General features: G+C 37.9%; 1 protein-coding gene across 1 annotated transcript in view; it reads right to left on the bottom strand.

Annotated features, from left to right (window-relative positions):
- Window positions 1-576: 576 nt before the first annotated feature.
- LOC126094460 (histone PARylation factor 1) overlaps window positions 577-17,443 on the bottom strand; it is a 112,947-nt gene continuing 96,080 nt past the window's right edge. Inside the window, exon 8 of the mRNA XM_049908843.1 lies at window positions 577-720. Within this exon, the coding sequence (XP_049764800.1) occupies window positions 667-720 (54 nt within the window). The 3' untranslated portion in view covers window positions 577-666. The remainder of the gene's footprint in view (window positions 721-17,443) is intronic.

Here is a 17,443-nt window from a genome sequence, read left to right as displayed (position 1 = left end):
TCCTAGATAACTTTGGGATGGTGGAAGAGGGGGAGCGGGAATATATGGCTCTAAGAGCATAGCAGCAAATTTTGACTTAAAAGGAGAAAGAATCACAAAACTAATGCACAGTGTGAGGAAACTAAAAAAAACAACATACCAGAACAGGTGGGATAGGAAAAGCCAAGAGAAGAAATAGAGTGATAGGGAAGGGAGTGGCTAAGAATGGGAACAAACTGAGTTTTGTGCCAGAGGGATTTTGAGAATTGAGGATTTGCTGGAATGAGAAAAGCTGACTACACAGCTCAGAGAAGCTGGTGCTACATGAAGGTTTGGGGATTGGAGGAGGAGAGTCTAAAACGATGTAGCAAATGTAATGATGCAGCTGTTTAGGTTAAGAGGGTTGACATGAAAACAAAATCAGCTGTCAAAATGGATATATTAATGGCAGCTACACTGACGGGCAGAAGCTTTATAAACGTTGGGACTGTAGAAGTTGACAGTCATCAGATTATACATCACAGCTGTAGAGGTTGACAGTCATCAGATTTGCTTCTCTACCGAGGACAGGATAATGAGACAATGCAGCACAGGACACAATTTTTGTAGTAAATTTATTTTTCATGTTGTATAAAATATCATTTATTAATAAACCAAATTAATTTTTCAAAAAGTGTTACAATTACATTATTTTTTCAAGAGACTTAAGTCACTGCCTTTCCTACGATCTTCTAGGTGGGCCTGTAAAACAAAATAAAATTCAGCTAAATTTATATTTATAAACACACTAACGCTGATAAATGCCACTGAGAGTAAAATGTCTGTAATAGACAAATCTACATGGTAAGTCAGAAAGGACTTTACAACTTAGGGACGATATAAAAATTTAATGAGATAAGTAACAGAATTGGCAGATGTGTCATTTTGTAGCAAAAAATCTGAAGTTCGATTTACGTAGTGCATCAGTATTCCATTCTGCCCCCAGGAGCACCAGTGTAGTTCACAGTTAAAACGGCTACTTTCACTGATGCGGAGCATGCTCACTGTGTGTTTTGGTTTCATGCAATGAACTCTGCAACAACTGTTCAGCATACATTTTGCACCAAATACACTAATGTACCTCCAAGCAGCCCTACAATTTGCTCTTGGCACAAGAACTTTGTTGAGACAGGTTGTACATTGCGACATCATAAATTGCCAGGTAGCCTGCTTCTTTTTGATTATGTCAAACACGTTTGATAACGATGAATGAGATGGGATGGTTTACTACCAGTGAGATGGTGAAGCACCTCACTTTCTCACAGGAGTGTGAGGTTTTCTCCATAATAGCTTCCCAGTCAAAGGATTGGCCATGAAGTGCCAATTGCATGGCCACCTTGCTCCACCCACTTGACCACTGGATTTCTTTCTCTGGGGTTTCAGTAAAGATGGTGTGTATGTTCCCACCCTACCAAACAATTTAGCTGAGCTGAAAAATTGAATCTACAGTGCTGTTGCACAATTTACGTCTGGTTTGCTGCAACAATTGTGGGAACAAACTGATTTTGCCACATCACAAATGGTAGTCACATCAAACCAAAACGACACTTGGCACTAAGTCATTTGAAACATGAGATTGTTTGCTACAAAATGACACATCTACCAATTCTGCACCGTGTCTCAATAAATTCCAAAGTTGGAATGTACTCCTTGACTCACCTGTATCATCTAACTCTACTATTAAAAAATCCCCAATTACACACAAACTTCACATTCATACTATAGTTTTGCTTAAGTAATACTCATAATTGTGATATAATTCTGCCACCAAGCATGACTTTTTACGGAATATTATAAACAAATGCACATGTGAATGCAGTACATTTTAAGATTTAATTATTGCTTCCATTGAAGTGGACATGATTATTATGTGTACAAAATAATTTTCTTGCTGTAAGGAAGGTAATCTATTACATGTTACACTTATACATACCTCAGTTACATACACGTGTAAGGTAACATATAGAATGTTACTTGCTTTGGACTCACTTTACTAGATGTGATGTGCTAAAAGTCAAAGAACTTTTAGCATTTTTATATTTAAATTGAAGGTGGAGGGGGGATAATGGGAAAAAAGGAAGGAGAAGGATTATTGATGTCAGTCAGCTGCATCAGGACTTCACGTGGAACCAGCAGCGAGGAGTGAAAATGTGTGCTGGCCTGGGATTCAAATCAAGGATCTCCTACTTTGTATTTGATAATAGTGTAAAAGCTAAATCTATATTGCACAGAAGAAAAATGCAGTAATATACAGTCAAATAACGACGTATTATTTCAAAAAATATGTAAGGTTGTCTGTTTCTTAAATATACTTCATGAGGTCACACCACTAGAAGTAAGTGATGGTAAATCAATAAATGAAACAAAAAATTTAAACTATTCAGTTTTTTTTTTCATTGGAGATAATATAAGATTTTGAAGGTGGAGCGCCAGAAAGTTGACTCTCTCTCTCTCTCTCTCTCTCTCTCTCTCTCTCTCTCTCTCTCTCTCAATTCACTTACGTCTTATGGCATCATATTCTGGTGCAATTTGTTGCCAAAAACAAAAGTATTTGTTGCACAGAAGCATGTGATAAGGATAATATGTGGTATCCACTCTAGAATTTCTTGCTGACAGTTTAAAAGTTGGGCATACTGAGAACAAGCTCACTGTACACTTACTTCCTAATCAGTCACAGTTTGAAAACTGCAGTGACATTCACAAATATAGTACTGGAAGGAGAAATGATTTACACTATCTGTCACTCAATCTTACTGTGGCACAGAAATAAGTGAAACATTCAGACATAAAAATAACTGACCATCTATCCTGTGATGCAAGTAAGTTAATGACTAATAAAATTAACTTCAAATAAAATCAGAAATCATATCTGCTCAACAGCTCCCTCTACTTCAAACAGAGCCATGTGGAACAATCTTACATATTCTTGTACCACTCCTGACATTAATTTGTTTCCTTTATTTGACCACATTTTGTAGAAAACACTCACATACTTATCTGACTGCTCACTTCAAGCAGGCGCTTTATCTGATGGATTGAAAAGATCTACGATTACTCAAGAATATATTTAAAAAAAAAAAAATAAAAAAATAAAAATGAAAGTGTGTATGTAAGTAACTACAGACCCATCACAATTTTCTCTTGCATTTCAAAAATACTAGAAAAATTTACATATGACAAACTTATGGAATTTCTAAATAAAAACAATGTCCTATGTAATGAACAATGCAGATTCTGAAATAACAGGTCAACAACAACTGCATTTGTGAGTGCATCAATTGCAGACTAAGCCTTATGGACAAGAAACAGGCATCGACACAAGTATTTATTGACCCATTTAAAGCTCTTGGCATGGTGGATTGTCAGATTCTACTGTCAAAGCTTGAAAAATATGGTACTCGAGGTCTGTTCCACAACTGGATTATTTCTTTCCTCAACAATCTGAAGCAAGCAGTATGCATCAGGCACACAAATGACAACCTTAAAACTATTTCTGAACACTTGATGGATAATAAACTAATTAAATATGGTGTACTCCAAGGATCAATAATGGGGTCACTTCTGTTCCTTCTGTACATAATCAACCTAACTAAAATGTGGATAATCATCATTAACCAATCATATTTACAGATGACACCATAATTCTATTAAAAAGACAAGTAAGGAAGAATTACAATAACCTACATCTACATTTACACAGAAACTCCACAAGCCACCACACTGTGCATGGCGGAGGGTACCCTGTACCACTGCTTGTCATTTTCTTTCCTGTTCCACTCTCAAATAAAGCGAGAGAAAAATGACTGTCTGTATGCCTCTGTATGAGCCGTAATTTCTCATATCTTATCTTTGTGGTCCTTACGCACAATGTATGTTGGTGGCAGTAGAATCACTCGGCAGTCAGCTTCAAATGCCAGTTCTCTAAATTTTCTCAGTAGTGTTTCTCAAAAAGAATGTTGCCTTCCCTCCAGGGATTCCCATTTGAGCTCCTCAATCGGGGGGAAAAAAACTAAAATTTCACACCACTTCACAAAGAAAGTGTACATCCCATCTGTCTCCATCAATGACGAACCAGTTGGTGTCAGTACAGAAACTAAGTTCTTGGGACTAAGTAATGTAAAACTGAAGAAATCTATTGAATGCCTTAATGCAAAACAGAGTAAGGCATGCTACCTTTTTTGCACACAAGAAACCTGCTATAGTGCTAAAACAGTAAAAAATGCATACCATACTTACTCTCATTCTAGCCTTAAATGTGGAGTCACTTTCTGTGGAAGCTCTAAAGCAGCTACAAGCACTTTCGAACAGCAAAAAATGGTCATTAGAAACATGTTTGGATGCCTAGAGACTCATGTAAACTTCTATTTGAGATCTCTTGATTCATCCTTTACCATGTATCTACATCGTGGAAGCCCTTATATTCTTTAAAATAAATGTAATGGGCAAGGACTGCGAATTACAGAAAATGAACTGCGATACACACGATCACTTTACTGAGGAGAAAAAACTGTACGACCCAAATCAACACATTCCTGTGTCAAAACTGTTCTTTCTGCATGAGAGTTAAAGTTTACAACAAAATTCCTGACAAAATTTAAAAGCAATTATTGAAGTCAAAACATTTGGAAAATATTTAAAGTCATATTTACAACATCACTGCCCTTATTCCACTGAAGAATATTAACATTTATGAAGTGTACTGTATTAGTACGTAATGTATGTAGTGTATTACTGACATCTTAAATAAGTTTTTGTGCAAATCACTTCCACTTACATACTTATAAATCCTTTTGTCCAACGTCTTATGCATAAGCTGCTTTGTAGACAAGAGAACCAGTAAAATACAATCTACAAACACACATAAGACAATTAAGCAAAATATTATCCTTATTTCATCTGATGTGATGTTTCACAATATAGTTTTGCAATCACTAACAATAATGCTATAGTTAATTTATCTGGAAATAACTTTCATAATAAAATATTCATTATTTAAGTCATCAAGAACAAATGGAGATAAAATCTGCTGGGAGTTAGCTAATAGTTGCTGTTTGCTTAATTGATACAACTCATAAAGGAGTCCTCATTTTCCTCTTTTTAGCAAATGTCTTTCTTTTTTCTAAACCTTACTACTTAAAAATATCAACAAAAGTAACCAATTTTTGAAGATATAATATGATTGGACAGATTAAAAAAAAAACATCTTGCTAAGCAGCAGAAGGAGAAAACACACACAAAATGTTAACAAAATGTGAAAGCTTTCAGAACCAGTGACTCCTTCTGGCAGAAGAGTTGAAGTGAAAGAAAGAGGAGTGACAGAAAAGGACTGGGGAGATTGGCAAATGGCGACAGTTACAAAACAGCCATCTGTAACCCTGGGTCAGAGGTGATTTACGTGAAGGGATGAAAAGGAAAGACTGATTATTGGGGACAGCACCAGGCAAGATTTGAAAACGTGAGAGCTTAAAAGGTGGAAGGTAGGGTAATAAGCAAGACAGGGATTACTGATAAAACAACGTGCATGAGTTAATAAGAGCAGAAAGCTAGGTGCGCTCTATAACATGTCAGTCGTGACTTTGGTGCCTGTTCCACCACACATGCCACCTGGTTTCTCCACCTTGGCACCAGTTTTTCAGAACTAAGCAGGTTTTGGGACTGGTGTTGCAACATGTCCTTGGTTGTCCCTTTCCAACCGGTATTTGGTCTCACATACTTCACTCCCTCTCAGTTTTAAACAACTTTTGTTTCCTGACCTGTGTAAACCCATGCCCCCCCCCCCCTCTCCCCCCCCCCCTCCCCACACACACATCTACCTCATATAATGCACTTAGTTTTCTGCTCTTATTAACTCTTGTATGACGAGTGGTCAGTAATCTCTATCTTGCTCAGTACCCTATTTTCCACCCTTAAGCTCTCAGGTTTTTAAATATCATCTGAGACAGATCCCAACATTCTGTCTTTCCTTCTCATCCCATCTGATAAGTCTTCCATGACCCTGGGTTCTGGGTGACTTTTCTGTAACTTCCCAGATTTCCTAAACCTCGACACTCCTTTTCCTTCATCCCTCTTCCTTCCCCTTCAACCTTCCTGTCACAAGAAGGAGCCACTGGCTCCAAAAGCTTGCATATTACTTAAAATTTGTATGTGTTTTCTCCTGCTGCCACTTGGTGAGTAGATTTTTAAATCAAATTTCTTGTGCTCCCAAATGTCCACATTTCAAGTAATGGTTATGTTATAACTTCAAGTTGAACAAATATATTTCAAGGAAGACGCAATACATGAAAGTCGCAGATCAAGTAAACAGAGTAAGACGTGTGTACACTTTAACAGCCAAGTCATAACTGAGTCCGAGTCTAGCAGCCACTGGCTGGCTGGCCGCTTAGGTGGCGCTGCTGCTGCATGGTTGGCAGACAGCGCCGCATGTAGAGGCCGTGCGTAACTGCGCAGCGGCACTTTGAAAGATCGGCGAGTCACAACAGGTTATTCCTAGCATTCAGTACCATAGTTTTGTAGCCCAGACTTTTTTGATAAAAATGCCCACTTTTACTAGAAAAACTAGATAGTTTTTTTCATTATTCTACCTAGAAAATGTCATTTTTTTATCCATTTTTGGTGGACACTGTGAATCCTCATGGAAACGTGAATAATATGCATAAAGTAGTATTTATAATTTCACCTTTTTTCAGGTGATAGTTAAACTTGCTTTTTTGCTTATTATAATTCTAAATTTGCTGTTTTTCATTTTATAAATTAAAATATAACAACAGACTCTGTTATTAATTCTTATGCTCATCTCCAAGTAGGCACGCAGGGCAATGCTGGGTTAGTTATCAAAAGTACACACAGTGTTTTAAGTCTGTGTTAATTATTCAATTTGATAGCATCTTTCAGTCACGATGAATCAAAATGTACAATTAATTTGTGAGCCACTCAGTGTAAACTTCATGAAATTTGTTATTTCTTGCCCAAGTAATGTAAAATGCACATTGATTAAGTGCAGTGACTATGCAATTACATTCATCATCGTGTTATTTGATAGATGTAACTTGACTGAAAGAGTATGATAAAATGTTGGCACTCTGTCAATGCTTTTGCAGTGCAACTGCTGACCTGTGATACATGAAGTGCTAAAATTACTAACTGCAAACTGATCATTGATATTATATTGAGGTTAATTAATGTGAAAAGAACGCAGTTTTACAGTATTGTGTTTATCATTTAACAAACAGGTCATTGCAACTAATTATAGCAAGAAGCAAAACAGAGCCAAGCAGCAGTGCTACTTCTGAGGTAAAATCCAAATCAGTAAGCTTAGATACTCCATCTATTTCCTGGATGTGTAGTAGTACAGTGAGTGAGTGACTGAGTGTGTGTGTGTGTGTGTGTGTGTGTGTGTGTGTGTGTGTGTATGTATGAGAGAGAGAGAGAGAGAGAGAGAGAGAGAGCGGAGGAGGGGTGAGGAAAGTCAGAGGGGAGGGGTGGACAACAAATCATGTAAATGGTCAGTATGCAACTGTCTTTTCAATGAGAAGTAGTACCACGGGCATAAAACTGACTCTTGATATATTACAGGAAAAGATCGCAGTTATCGTCCATGGAACATGCAAATAGCTAATATCAATCACAAAACATGATAAATCATCAAGTTAGAAAAACAAAGGTTCTCTGTGAAGTTATTACCCAAAACCATGACATGAACAAATCTTGGAGACTAGTTAATCTTGTCAGATTAATGGCAAATGTATAAAGTGACACCTCATTTCCACTGGAAAACATTTTTATAAGATCCAGGTTGATGTATATAGTCTACTTTGGTCATAAAATCTTTTTAATTGTTAGTGTTGATAAAATGTAATACACTAACTTAACAACATGTATACAGGAAGAATTATAAAAATAAATTTCTCCTTAACTTCAGTGAAATTATATTTCAAACAATCCCACATATTACGATGTCAGTTATCATCAATGTTCTAATCTCAAATACTAATTCAGCCATTTTATAGTTTATACACACAGTACCAATGACTGGTGTAATTATTGTTTCTCAACTTAAGAAATATTTTTTCTGGTGAGTTGCTGGTTCTATTTGTAAATCTGCAACTTGTAAAATTTCCAGTAAAATAGAAAACAATCTTCCAATTGTAATAGTAGTATAAGTTGTCTCAGTGTAAAGACTGAACTGATGCAGCTCTTTCTAACAGTCTATACACTGTTAGCCTCTTCACTTCTGAATAGTTACTGCAACCTACATCCACTTTAACATGATTACTGTAATCAAGGCTTGGCCTCCGATTACAATTTTTACCCCTACACTTTCCTTCATTATCAAATTAACTCTTCCATGATGCCACAGGATAAGTCCTAGCAACGTATCTCTTCTCTTAATGCAGTTGTGCCATAAAGCTCAAACCTTCCCAATTCACTTCGTTAGTAACATGATCTACCCATTTAATCAACATTCTTCTATAACACCACATTTCAAAAGCTTCTATTCCCCACTTTTTGTATAGCTTATAAACTACATTTCACTTCCATATCAGGCTGCACTCCATGAAATACCTTCAGAAAAGACTCCCTGACACATTTATCTTCAATGTTAACAAATTTCCCTTCTTCGGAAACGCTTTTCTTGCCATTGGCAGTCTATGTTTTATTGCCCTTCTACTTCGGCCATCAGTTATTTTGGCATCCAATAGCAAAACTTATCTACTACGCTTCTCAATTCCTAATCTAATTCTCTCACCATCAACTACATATGCTGACTAATTTTTCTTGTTGCTCATCTTGTGTAACCTCATTTCAAGACACTATTCATTCCATTGAACAGCTCTGTCAAGTCTTTTGCCATCTCTGTCAGAGACAAGATGTTAGCAAATCTCAATTTTTTTTATTTCTCCTCCCTGAATCTTAATTTCCTCTCCAAATCTATCCTTTGTTTCCTTCACAGGTTCCTCAATGTACAGATTGACTAGCATGGTAGATAGGCTACAATCCTTTCTAGTTTCCTTTGCAGCTACTGCTTCCCTTTCACATCCTTCAACTCTTACAAATACAGTGTTTGGCAATGACCCTTCACTCTTCATTATCAAAAGCTTTTTCTAAATCTACAAGTGCTATATATGTAGTTTCACCTTTCTTCAACCTATCATCTAAAATAAGGCATAAAGCCAAGTACTGCTCGTATGTTCCTACACTTCACTGGAACCCAAACTGATCTTCCCTGAAGTCAGCTTCTACCAATTTTTACATTCTTCTATCAAATAATTAGGCCAAAATTTTTCAGCTAGAATTTACTAAGCTGGTGCTTTGTTATATTCACATGACCTGCCTTTTTTGGAATTGGAAATGTAACTTCCTTCTTGAAGCCTAAAGGTATTTCCCCTGCAATGTTTCCTGCACATGAAGTGCAATAGTTGTGTCAGGTTCTGCCAAAGATATTAATAATTCTCAGGGAAAGATGTCTGCTCCAGGTCCCTTATTTTGACTTGGCTCATTTGGTGCCTTATCAAATTATTCTCACACTATCGCATCTCGAATCTCATCTTCATCCACTTTCCATAATTCTGCCTTCAAGTTCCTTTGCTTCGTCTATATTGTTGTAGTCTTCAATCTGGAGACTGTTTAGATGTAGCTTTTCTGTTCAAGCGTTTTGGTCTCTACCTCTATATATAATCCTTTCAGCTCTCCCTTCTTTGCTCTGTATTGGTTTGGCATATGAACTTTTGTTACTCATACAGATGCTTCTCTTTTCTTCAAAAGTCTCTTTAATTTTCATTTAGGCAGCATCTCTCTTTCTCCTACTCTTGTATGCAGCTACAACCTTGCATTTGTCCTCTAGCTATTTCTTGCTTAGCCATTTTGCATTTTCTGTCAAGCTTATATTTACATCTGCTGAATTATTATGTTTTCTTGTTTGTTGAATTAAATTCAATATCTCCTTTGATAATTAAAGATTTCTACTAGGCATTGTCTTTTTAACTATTTGATCCTCTGTTGCCTTTACCACTTCATCTCTCAAAGCTGCCCTTTCATCATTCTTAACCCAAGTGATACCCATGATTGAATCATACTTACAAAGGGACTACATGGTAACTGGATTTTTGTGATTTTTCGTATTTTTTGGTACATGAAGTTCAGAACTCAAAGATACATCTCGCAAAGCAGTTCAATCCACCCTCAATCCACCTCTCAAAAATTCTCGAAAAAATCGACTTTGAAGTTTTCCCACCATGTTTAATATGCTAACCAAGGTAGATCCTAATTTCAAGCTGATATGCTCAAGCCATGCTCCTGTTGGTACCCAACAGGAAGCAATATTGTTGGATTCCTTTACACACGAGGCAGCACTGTGAGTCTGCTATCCTCTAGACTCAATTTATTTTGGTTCACACAATCTCTGAATGACTGCTAAATACGTGGCCGAGAAGACAAAGCTCCGTTTTTCCCCTTGTCCTCACAACAGGCAAATCCTTCTGAAGCTGGTGTCCTTATCACCTTACCTTTTAATTTCCTTCCTGAGGAAGGAACCAACCAAAAGCTAGGTATACTTTTTTCTACTTGCAAGGGCTGTTTGTATGGATACTTCTGACTACACATCGATTTTGACCTCAGTTTAGAAACTGAAGTTTGTTCAGGAATCCCTTCTCTTGCATCACACTTAACTAGAACCAACTGAATGAGATTCGCTGTTGACCTAAATCAGCATGAAACATGCCTGGCAACATCGCTAAAACCAGCCATTGACATGATTACCATTCTTTGACCATAGACATTAATCATACATTATAGATACATAGTACTTATTGTGAAAGGTGTTGCCTTGTAAAGATGGATGAAAACAAACAGAAAAAGGATTGCTCTTCAAACTACTCCATAGCCAAAAATGATTTTTTGCTGGAAATCTTGTAGGGCCAGTATACAGACCCAACAGAATCCAAAACAATCTGGTAACGTTATGACAGCCAACATAGAAAAGGCATGGGAAGAAGTTGCTGTTTAATTCGTGAAACACAAGTAGATGTCTGCATGGATGGGGCTATTCAAAAATGGCTCTGAGCGCTATGGGACTTAACATCTGAGGGCATCAGTGCCCTAGAACTTAGAACTACTTAAACTTAACTAACCTAAGGACATCTCACACATCCATGCCCGAGGCAGGATTCGAACCTGCGACCATATCAGTCGCGCAGTCGCCTAGCACCACTCGGCCACCACAGCTGGCGATGGGGCTATCCATGGATATCTGTTATCTTGAGGATAAAAGGGTATGTAATCACTCTGTAGTAAAAAATTAAAGGACAATATAAACCTTATTATACACTTTTCTTAAAACTGTGTTACCTGCAGTCTTGAAAGAGATTGCATGAATTGGCATTGCACATCTGTTGTAATGTTAGCTGAAAACATTAAGTCTGTAGAGATTCTTGGAATGCCCACAAGGGGTCCAAAGAAAAGGACAAAATCTGGATCCATCCTTAGCTTCAGGTTATGACCACTTTAGCTTCATGGAAGGGACCTGCACTTAGTGACCACGCATTGCCATTACTTTCTTTCATGTAATCTGTGATGCAGATTGCACAACCAATGCTACGCTCATGAGGTCAGCAATTATGTAAAGTGTGGCCGACAGATCACAAGACTCCACTGTGCCAGCACATTTGATTTTTCTCAGCAAGAGACAATGCTTCACAGTATGCCTGTCCATTTCATTGCTCACCACCAGGCATCTACTTTTCTAATGCAGTATGAACTGCAGAAAAACATTTCACTGAACATTAGAATTACATTTTTATTTACATTCTAGGAAGAGCCTGGCAAAAAAAAGCACCTGGAATAACTTTTCTGTGGGCAGAGTTCGTGTAGTAATGCATTTCTGCTACTAGGTGTGTATGGCGCTGTATTGTTCTTGTTTCGTTTTTTATTATGGAAAAATTAAGTGAACAGCATACAGCTGGGAAATTTTGTTTTCTATGCGGTACAAATGCTGCTGAAACTTTTTTAATATTGAAAGCAGTTTTCTAAGATGACGCTATCAGAAAAATTCATGTGTACAAGTGGTTTGCTCAATTTAAAAATGGCGACATGTCGATCTATGACAAACCTTGTTCTGGACATCCATCAACTGTGCAAACTGATGAAAATATTGAAAAAATTCGAGAGCTTGTGCTCACAGACTGCTGGCAGATAATTGATCAACTGTCAGGGATTAGATGGTTATCTTGGAATTCAGTTCAATGAATTTTAACAGAAGATTTGAGAACTCCAACCTGGAGTTTCCATTGTTTGATCAGTTTGTTTACTTAAAGGAAACAAATATTTCCACGTGCTTAAATTATTTAACATCCCAATATAAGCACCCTTCTTACTCTAGTGTACAAGGAATGTCATTCTGAAATCAATAAATTAACCATTATTCACTTGTTATTTTTGTCTTTCATAAGACAAACAATACTTCACTCAGCAGTAGCTTCAATAAGCCTGTGCCTTCATGAAACTTGGTGATATATTATATCTAATCCATCTCTTTTATTCATACAGAATGATAACTACATTCATTGTTTAATGTTAGGTCACAATGCCTCTTAGCAACAACACTGGTACTCCCAAATGATTTACATTTTTATGCATTTTACTGTGCTAGTTTTGTCTTACAAGCAGTCACAGGTTTCATCCGTATCCAAAATGGATGGCTGATTTTCAATTATGACGTTACACAGCTGACTTAGATTGCTAAAAAAACTATTACAAATCTTCGCATGAGGAAAAACTGCTCAGAGCTCCAGAATTTATATGAAAATGTAAAGGTTGTGGTTGTTGTTGTCTTCAGTCCTGAGACTGGTTTGATGCAGCTTTCCATGCTACTCTATCCTGTGCAAGCTTTTTCATCTCCCAGTACTTACTGCAACCTACATCCTTCTGTAAAGGTACCTGTTCATTTACATACAAAAATATACATACACAATGTAATGGAATTTGACTAGTTGCTGAGAGAGAACATAAAATACACAACTTTTTCTTTCTAGTAAGTTTTGCCCAACACGACACAAAAATAATGCAACAGTATGGAAACCTCTTACTGTGACAAGAGAGACTTGCAGCTATGCCTGCAGTGTTGCTTTACCACACCTCCTGCATGTGCTAAGTGCTGAATACTTCTGACATGCTTGACATTTCCAAGACTTCTTTCTTTCTTATTTTGTTCTGGGTGTTGGATGGGCACTAGGAGCATTATAAGTATTGTGTCCTATTGAGTCTTTCACAATGGCATGACTGAATAAAATACTCTCTGCTTTCAACCCACGTCAATTCAAATAAAATTCTCGAGCTTTCAATGACTAGCTTGCCATCATCGTCAGGAATAAAACTACTGACAGCCAGGGCTGGCACTATTTCCTGCTTATATAACTATGATTACGGCCACTGGCACCAATCAGAGAGGCCTGAAATGATGCGCGTACAGAAGGTGAGTTGGATAGCTCACAGTAGCTCTGGCCCACTGTGGGACCAAGTAACATCAAGTGGCGTGAGGGGCCAGTGCCACATTTGAAACTGACACTTCCGCCTCCATAAAATTGTCTGCCATTGATTCTTTTTGACATCCAAAGCCTACCCTCATGCCCTACTCAGTGTGTACCCCTGGTCTCTGTTGAAATTGTTGATGTTCATTCTAATCTCAGCTGCCTCTTTTAGAACGAAGTCCCAGTACATTGATGGGCCAGAACATTTGTCTCAATCCATGTCTCTGCAGTACACATCCTAATTTGCTGCTTGTTGCCCCACAGTATGTCAGGAAAGCCACCGACATGACTTCCTCTGCTGGTTCACAAGATGTCCTTCTTCAGTGACACATGAAAGCATTTGCAATGTCTCTTTTGCTGTAGCCATTCACCCTCAACAAGTGCCTGAAGTGCTGCAATTCAGACTGTAGGTGGTCATCGTCAGAAATAACTTTGGCTCTGTATATTAACATGTTCAGGAGCATTTTCTCGTGTACAGGGTGATGGAAACTACAGACATTCAAATATCAAACAGTGTGCGTCAATTTCATGTAGACTGAATGACCAAGCCGGCCTCCTGCCTTCCATTCAACTAAAATATCTAAGAACGGTAGCTTGCCACCCTTCTCCATCTCGATGGTGAACTTAATGTTGGGATGGACACCATTCATGTGATCCACAAACTGCTGCAGTGTATTTTCACTGTGAGGCCAAATCAGGAGGTGTCATTGACATACCTAAGGAAGCGCAAGACTGCGGGAGACTGTGGCAGGTCCATTGCTGTGCCATTCGTCATTTCATAATATTTGTTGTGGCAGAAGAAATACATTGTCACTGGACCAACCGTTTTCACTTGGAATTGTCAAGTTGTCCTGTCATATTCTAATGAAAATGCACTTCTTGTACTATGACGAATATTATGAAATGACAGATCGCCGTCAATAGTTTTAGTCCTGAAACAATGGTGGAGCTAGTCACTGAAAGCTCTAGGATTTTATTCGAATTGACGTGGCTTGAAAACCTAGAAGATTTTAGTCATTAAGTACTGTATTTATTTACAATATTTACACTATTTATTGCAGTTTTTCAAACTGACAAAATTCTACAGAAAAGCACAAAACCTCAGTCAACATAAATCCCAGGATGTATATTGAAATGTAATTTGTTGGTTTCACCAATAACACTGCAATTAAACTGACCTCATATTGTATTTACACAAGTATAAGTTGACCCTGATCCTAAGTTGACCCTGATCCTAAGTTGACCCTGATCCTAAGTTGACCCTGATCCTAAGTTGACCCTGATCCTAAGTTGACCCTGATCCTAAGTTGACCCTGATCCTAAGTTTACCCTGATCCTAAGTTTACCCTGATCCTAAGTTGACCCTGATCCTAAGTTGGCCCTGTTCCTAAGTTGACCCTGACCATAAGGTGACCCCTTATTTTCAAGAGGCTTCTTGAGAAAAATTTATTTCTTACGTTCTGTGACAAACCAAAATTACAAACTGTTTTACTGACAAAGTATCTGCCTAAAGAGTTAACATTATACCTATTCTAAATTTATGCCATTTATTGACTGTCTACATTTTAATGATACAAGGAGAAGTACAGCAAATGAAAAGAAATGGTTTACACTGATGTGTGGATCGCTTTCTTTTCTACATTTTTTGGTTACTAGCCCTGTCATCTGTGGTATTGCTATTTATAATAATCAACATCCTAATAGCACAAATGTTACATTTGTATCTTTTTTTTCAGAAATATTTGGCTGTTTCTTCTGAATATGTTATGATTTTTAAGATTTTTGTTACCATGGGACCTGAGAACATGACTCTTTCCATCCAAATGGACATGGACTTTGCTTCTACACTGACAAGAGAGTGTTACAATATCTCATTTCCAAATATATCATCTGTCCGCCGCTCCATTGGCTGTTTAGAACCAGTAGCTGACACACCCCCTTTTGTTCATCATACATCACGGCATCAATCTACAAAATTGCAGAAGAAAATGCCACTGGCCTTTAGCATCTCTTGCAGAAATGAATGCAATTTTGATTATTTGTGCAGTTTTAAAGTCAATTCAATTCATGCGCGGGCTGTGGTGGTGTTGTGGTATCTTCGTATCCTCTGATTGACTGGTATCCCAGCAGTAGGCGCGAGTGCCGAACTGATTCGCTTGGTTTATTGCTGTTTGCGATTGAGGAAACAGGTGACCCGTGCCACAATAGAGAGTTGGTGTTCGAATAAGGCAGCAGCAGGTACGCACTGAGGAGCCAGTCTGTTGACAAGTTGGCCAATGGGGCCTCCTGGTGTATTTGGAGCAATATGCACAATAGCATCCACTGTGGCTCTCTTCTAGGTTTTGGAGAGAGTGCACCAGCAATCTGCCTTCTGGAATGTTATCGCAATGTGCTTTGAATAATGGCATATGGAGTATTAAGGAAGTTATGGTGTGTACTGTGTTTTTTCCCTCAGTGAAACTCACCTGTAGAGTTTGAAAGATGAGGGTTTCTTGCAATTGCTGTAATCTATTTGAAGCTGCGAGTGTAACTTGGCAGAACTGCTTAGTGATTTCTATTTCTGTGTGTATAAGAAGTGTTGTACAGGCAGCTGGTCCGTTGGACTCTCCGAGTTAGCCTTGGGTTACATGAATGTTTACTTAAGTGGGCCAGTGAAGTGATAAATTGGTTTTTTGAACTCTTCTACTACAGTTCTGCTGGTGGTACTTGATGTGCACTTGTGTTTCCATTTGTTGTTCATTAGCTTTAAGTCATTCCTTATCTGTCGTAAGTTTTGAGCAATGTTGAATAAGTTTTTGATGTTTTAAATTAATGTTCTTTTAAAACTTGTTTTAGATGGGTTTAAACCTTGACGGTCTGCAACCCCAGTCTTATCTGTAAATGTTAAGTCTAAAGTTTGTGCCATGGGGGTACGATTTTATCTATTTTTCTGCAGTTTCGAAGGAGCACTCAATGTCTATTGGTAAATCTGCTATTGGTTATTGAAAATGTCTTATCCTTTTACAGTAGCAGTTTTAGTACAGTAATTGAAATTTTTGCTGGTAATTAAAAGGTTTAAGCCTTATTCATTTAACTTAGAGTTAAGTAATTGCTTAGCGAAGGTTTCGTTACCTTGAAAGACCCAAAGACGTTATTGTCGGAGCTCTTGACTTCAGTGTCATGATGTGTATGCTATTTGTTGACAGCCTTGACTTCTGAGCTGTGAAACTGTAATTGACGCGGCACTGGCCCACATGTATGTACTTCCGTATTTCGACCTGTATGTGTACTCGGGCAGCGTCTCTCGTGGCCACTAGCTCTCGCAGGAGTTTTGATTCTGGCTGCAGCTGCTAAACAAGTTTAGTTTTCTGGATATTCTATTTGATGGGTGGTTTTAAGTAACTGCCTTTTTGAGCTTGCCCTGTCTTCTGATCTCACATAATGAACCAAGGAATCTATTTTCTGCATTGAGTTTATGAGCACTTACTGTATGTAAGTTTTTGAATGTTTAAATTCCATCTGTAATTCACTGCTCTTGATGGTCAGCTTGGAATGACTTGCTTGCACACTTCTCATAACTCGTTGATAGATTACCACACACAAAGTAGTAAATTTGCCCTCTTTCTTGTTCTTGGTTGGCATGTAATTTAATTAGGAACCTTTACTTAATTACACTGTTATACTTGTGTGCGTTTTATTTAAGGGCCTTACAGTCATTTAAAATTTTGGATTACTTTAATTTGTTGTTTACTGAGTTTTAAGAGTGGTTTGGAGTTGTTTGGGTGAAGAGACCAAACTGTGAGGTCATCGGTCTCATCGGATTAGGGAAGCACGGGGAAGGAAGTCGGCCATGCCCTTTCAAAGGAACCATCCCGGCATTTGCCTGGAGCAATTTAGGGAAATCACAGAAAACCTAGATGAGGATG

Source organism: Schistocerca cancellata, chromosome 8, assembly GCF_023864275.1.
Source record: "Schistocerca cancellata isolate TAMUIC-IGC-003103 chromosome 8, iqSchCanc2.1, whole genome shotgun sequence".
NCBI lineage: Eukaryota > Metazoa > Arthropoda > Insecta > Orthoptera > Acrididae > Schistocerca > Schistocerca cancellata.
This window is presented reverse-complemented; position numbering and strand designations above follow the sequence as displayed.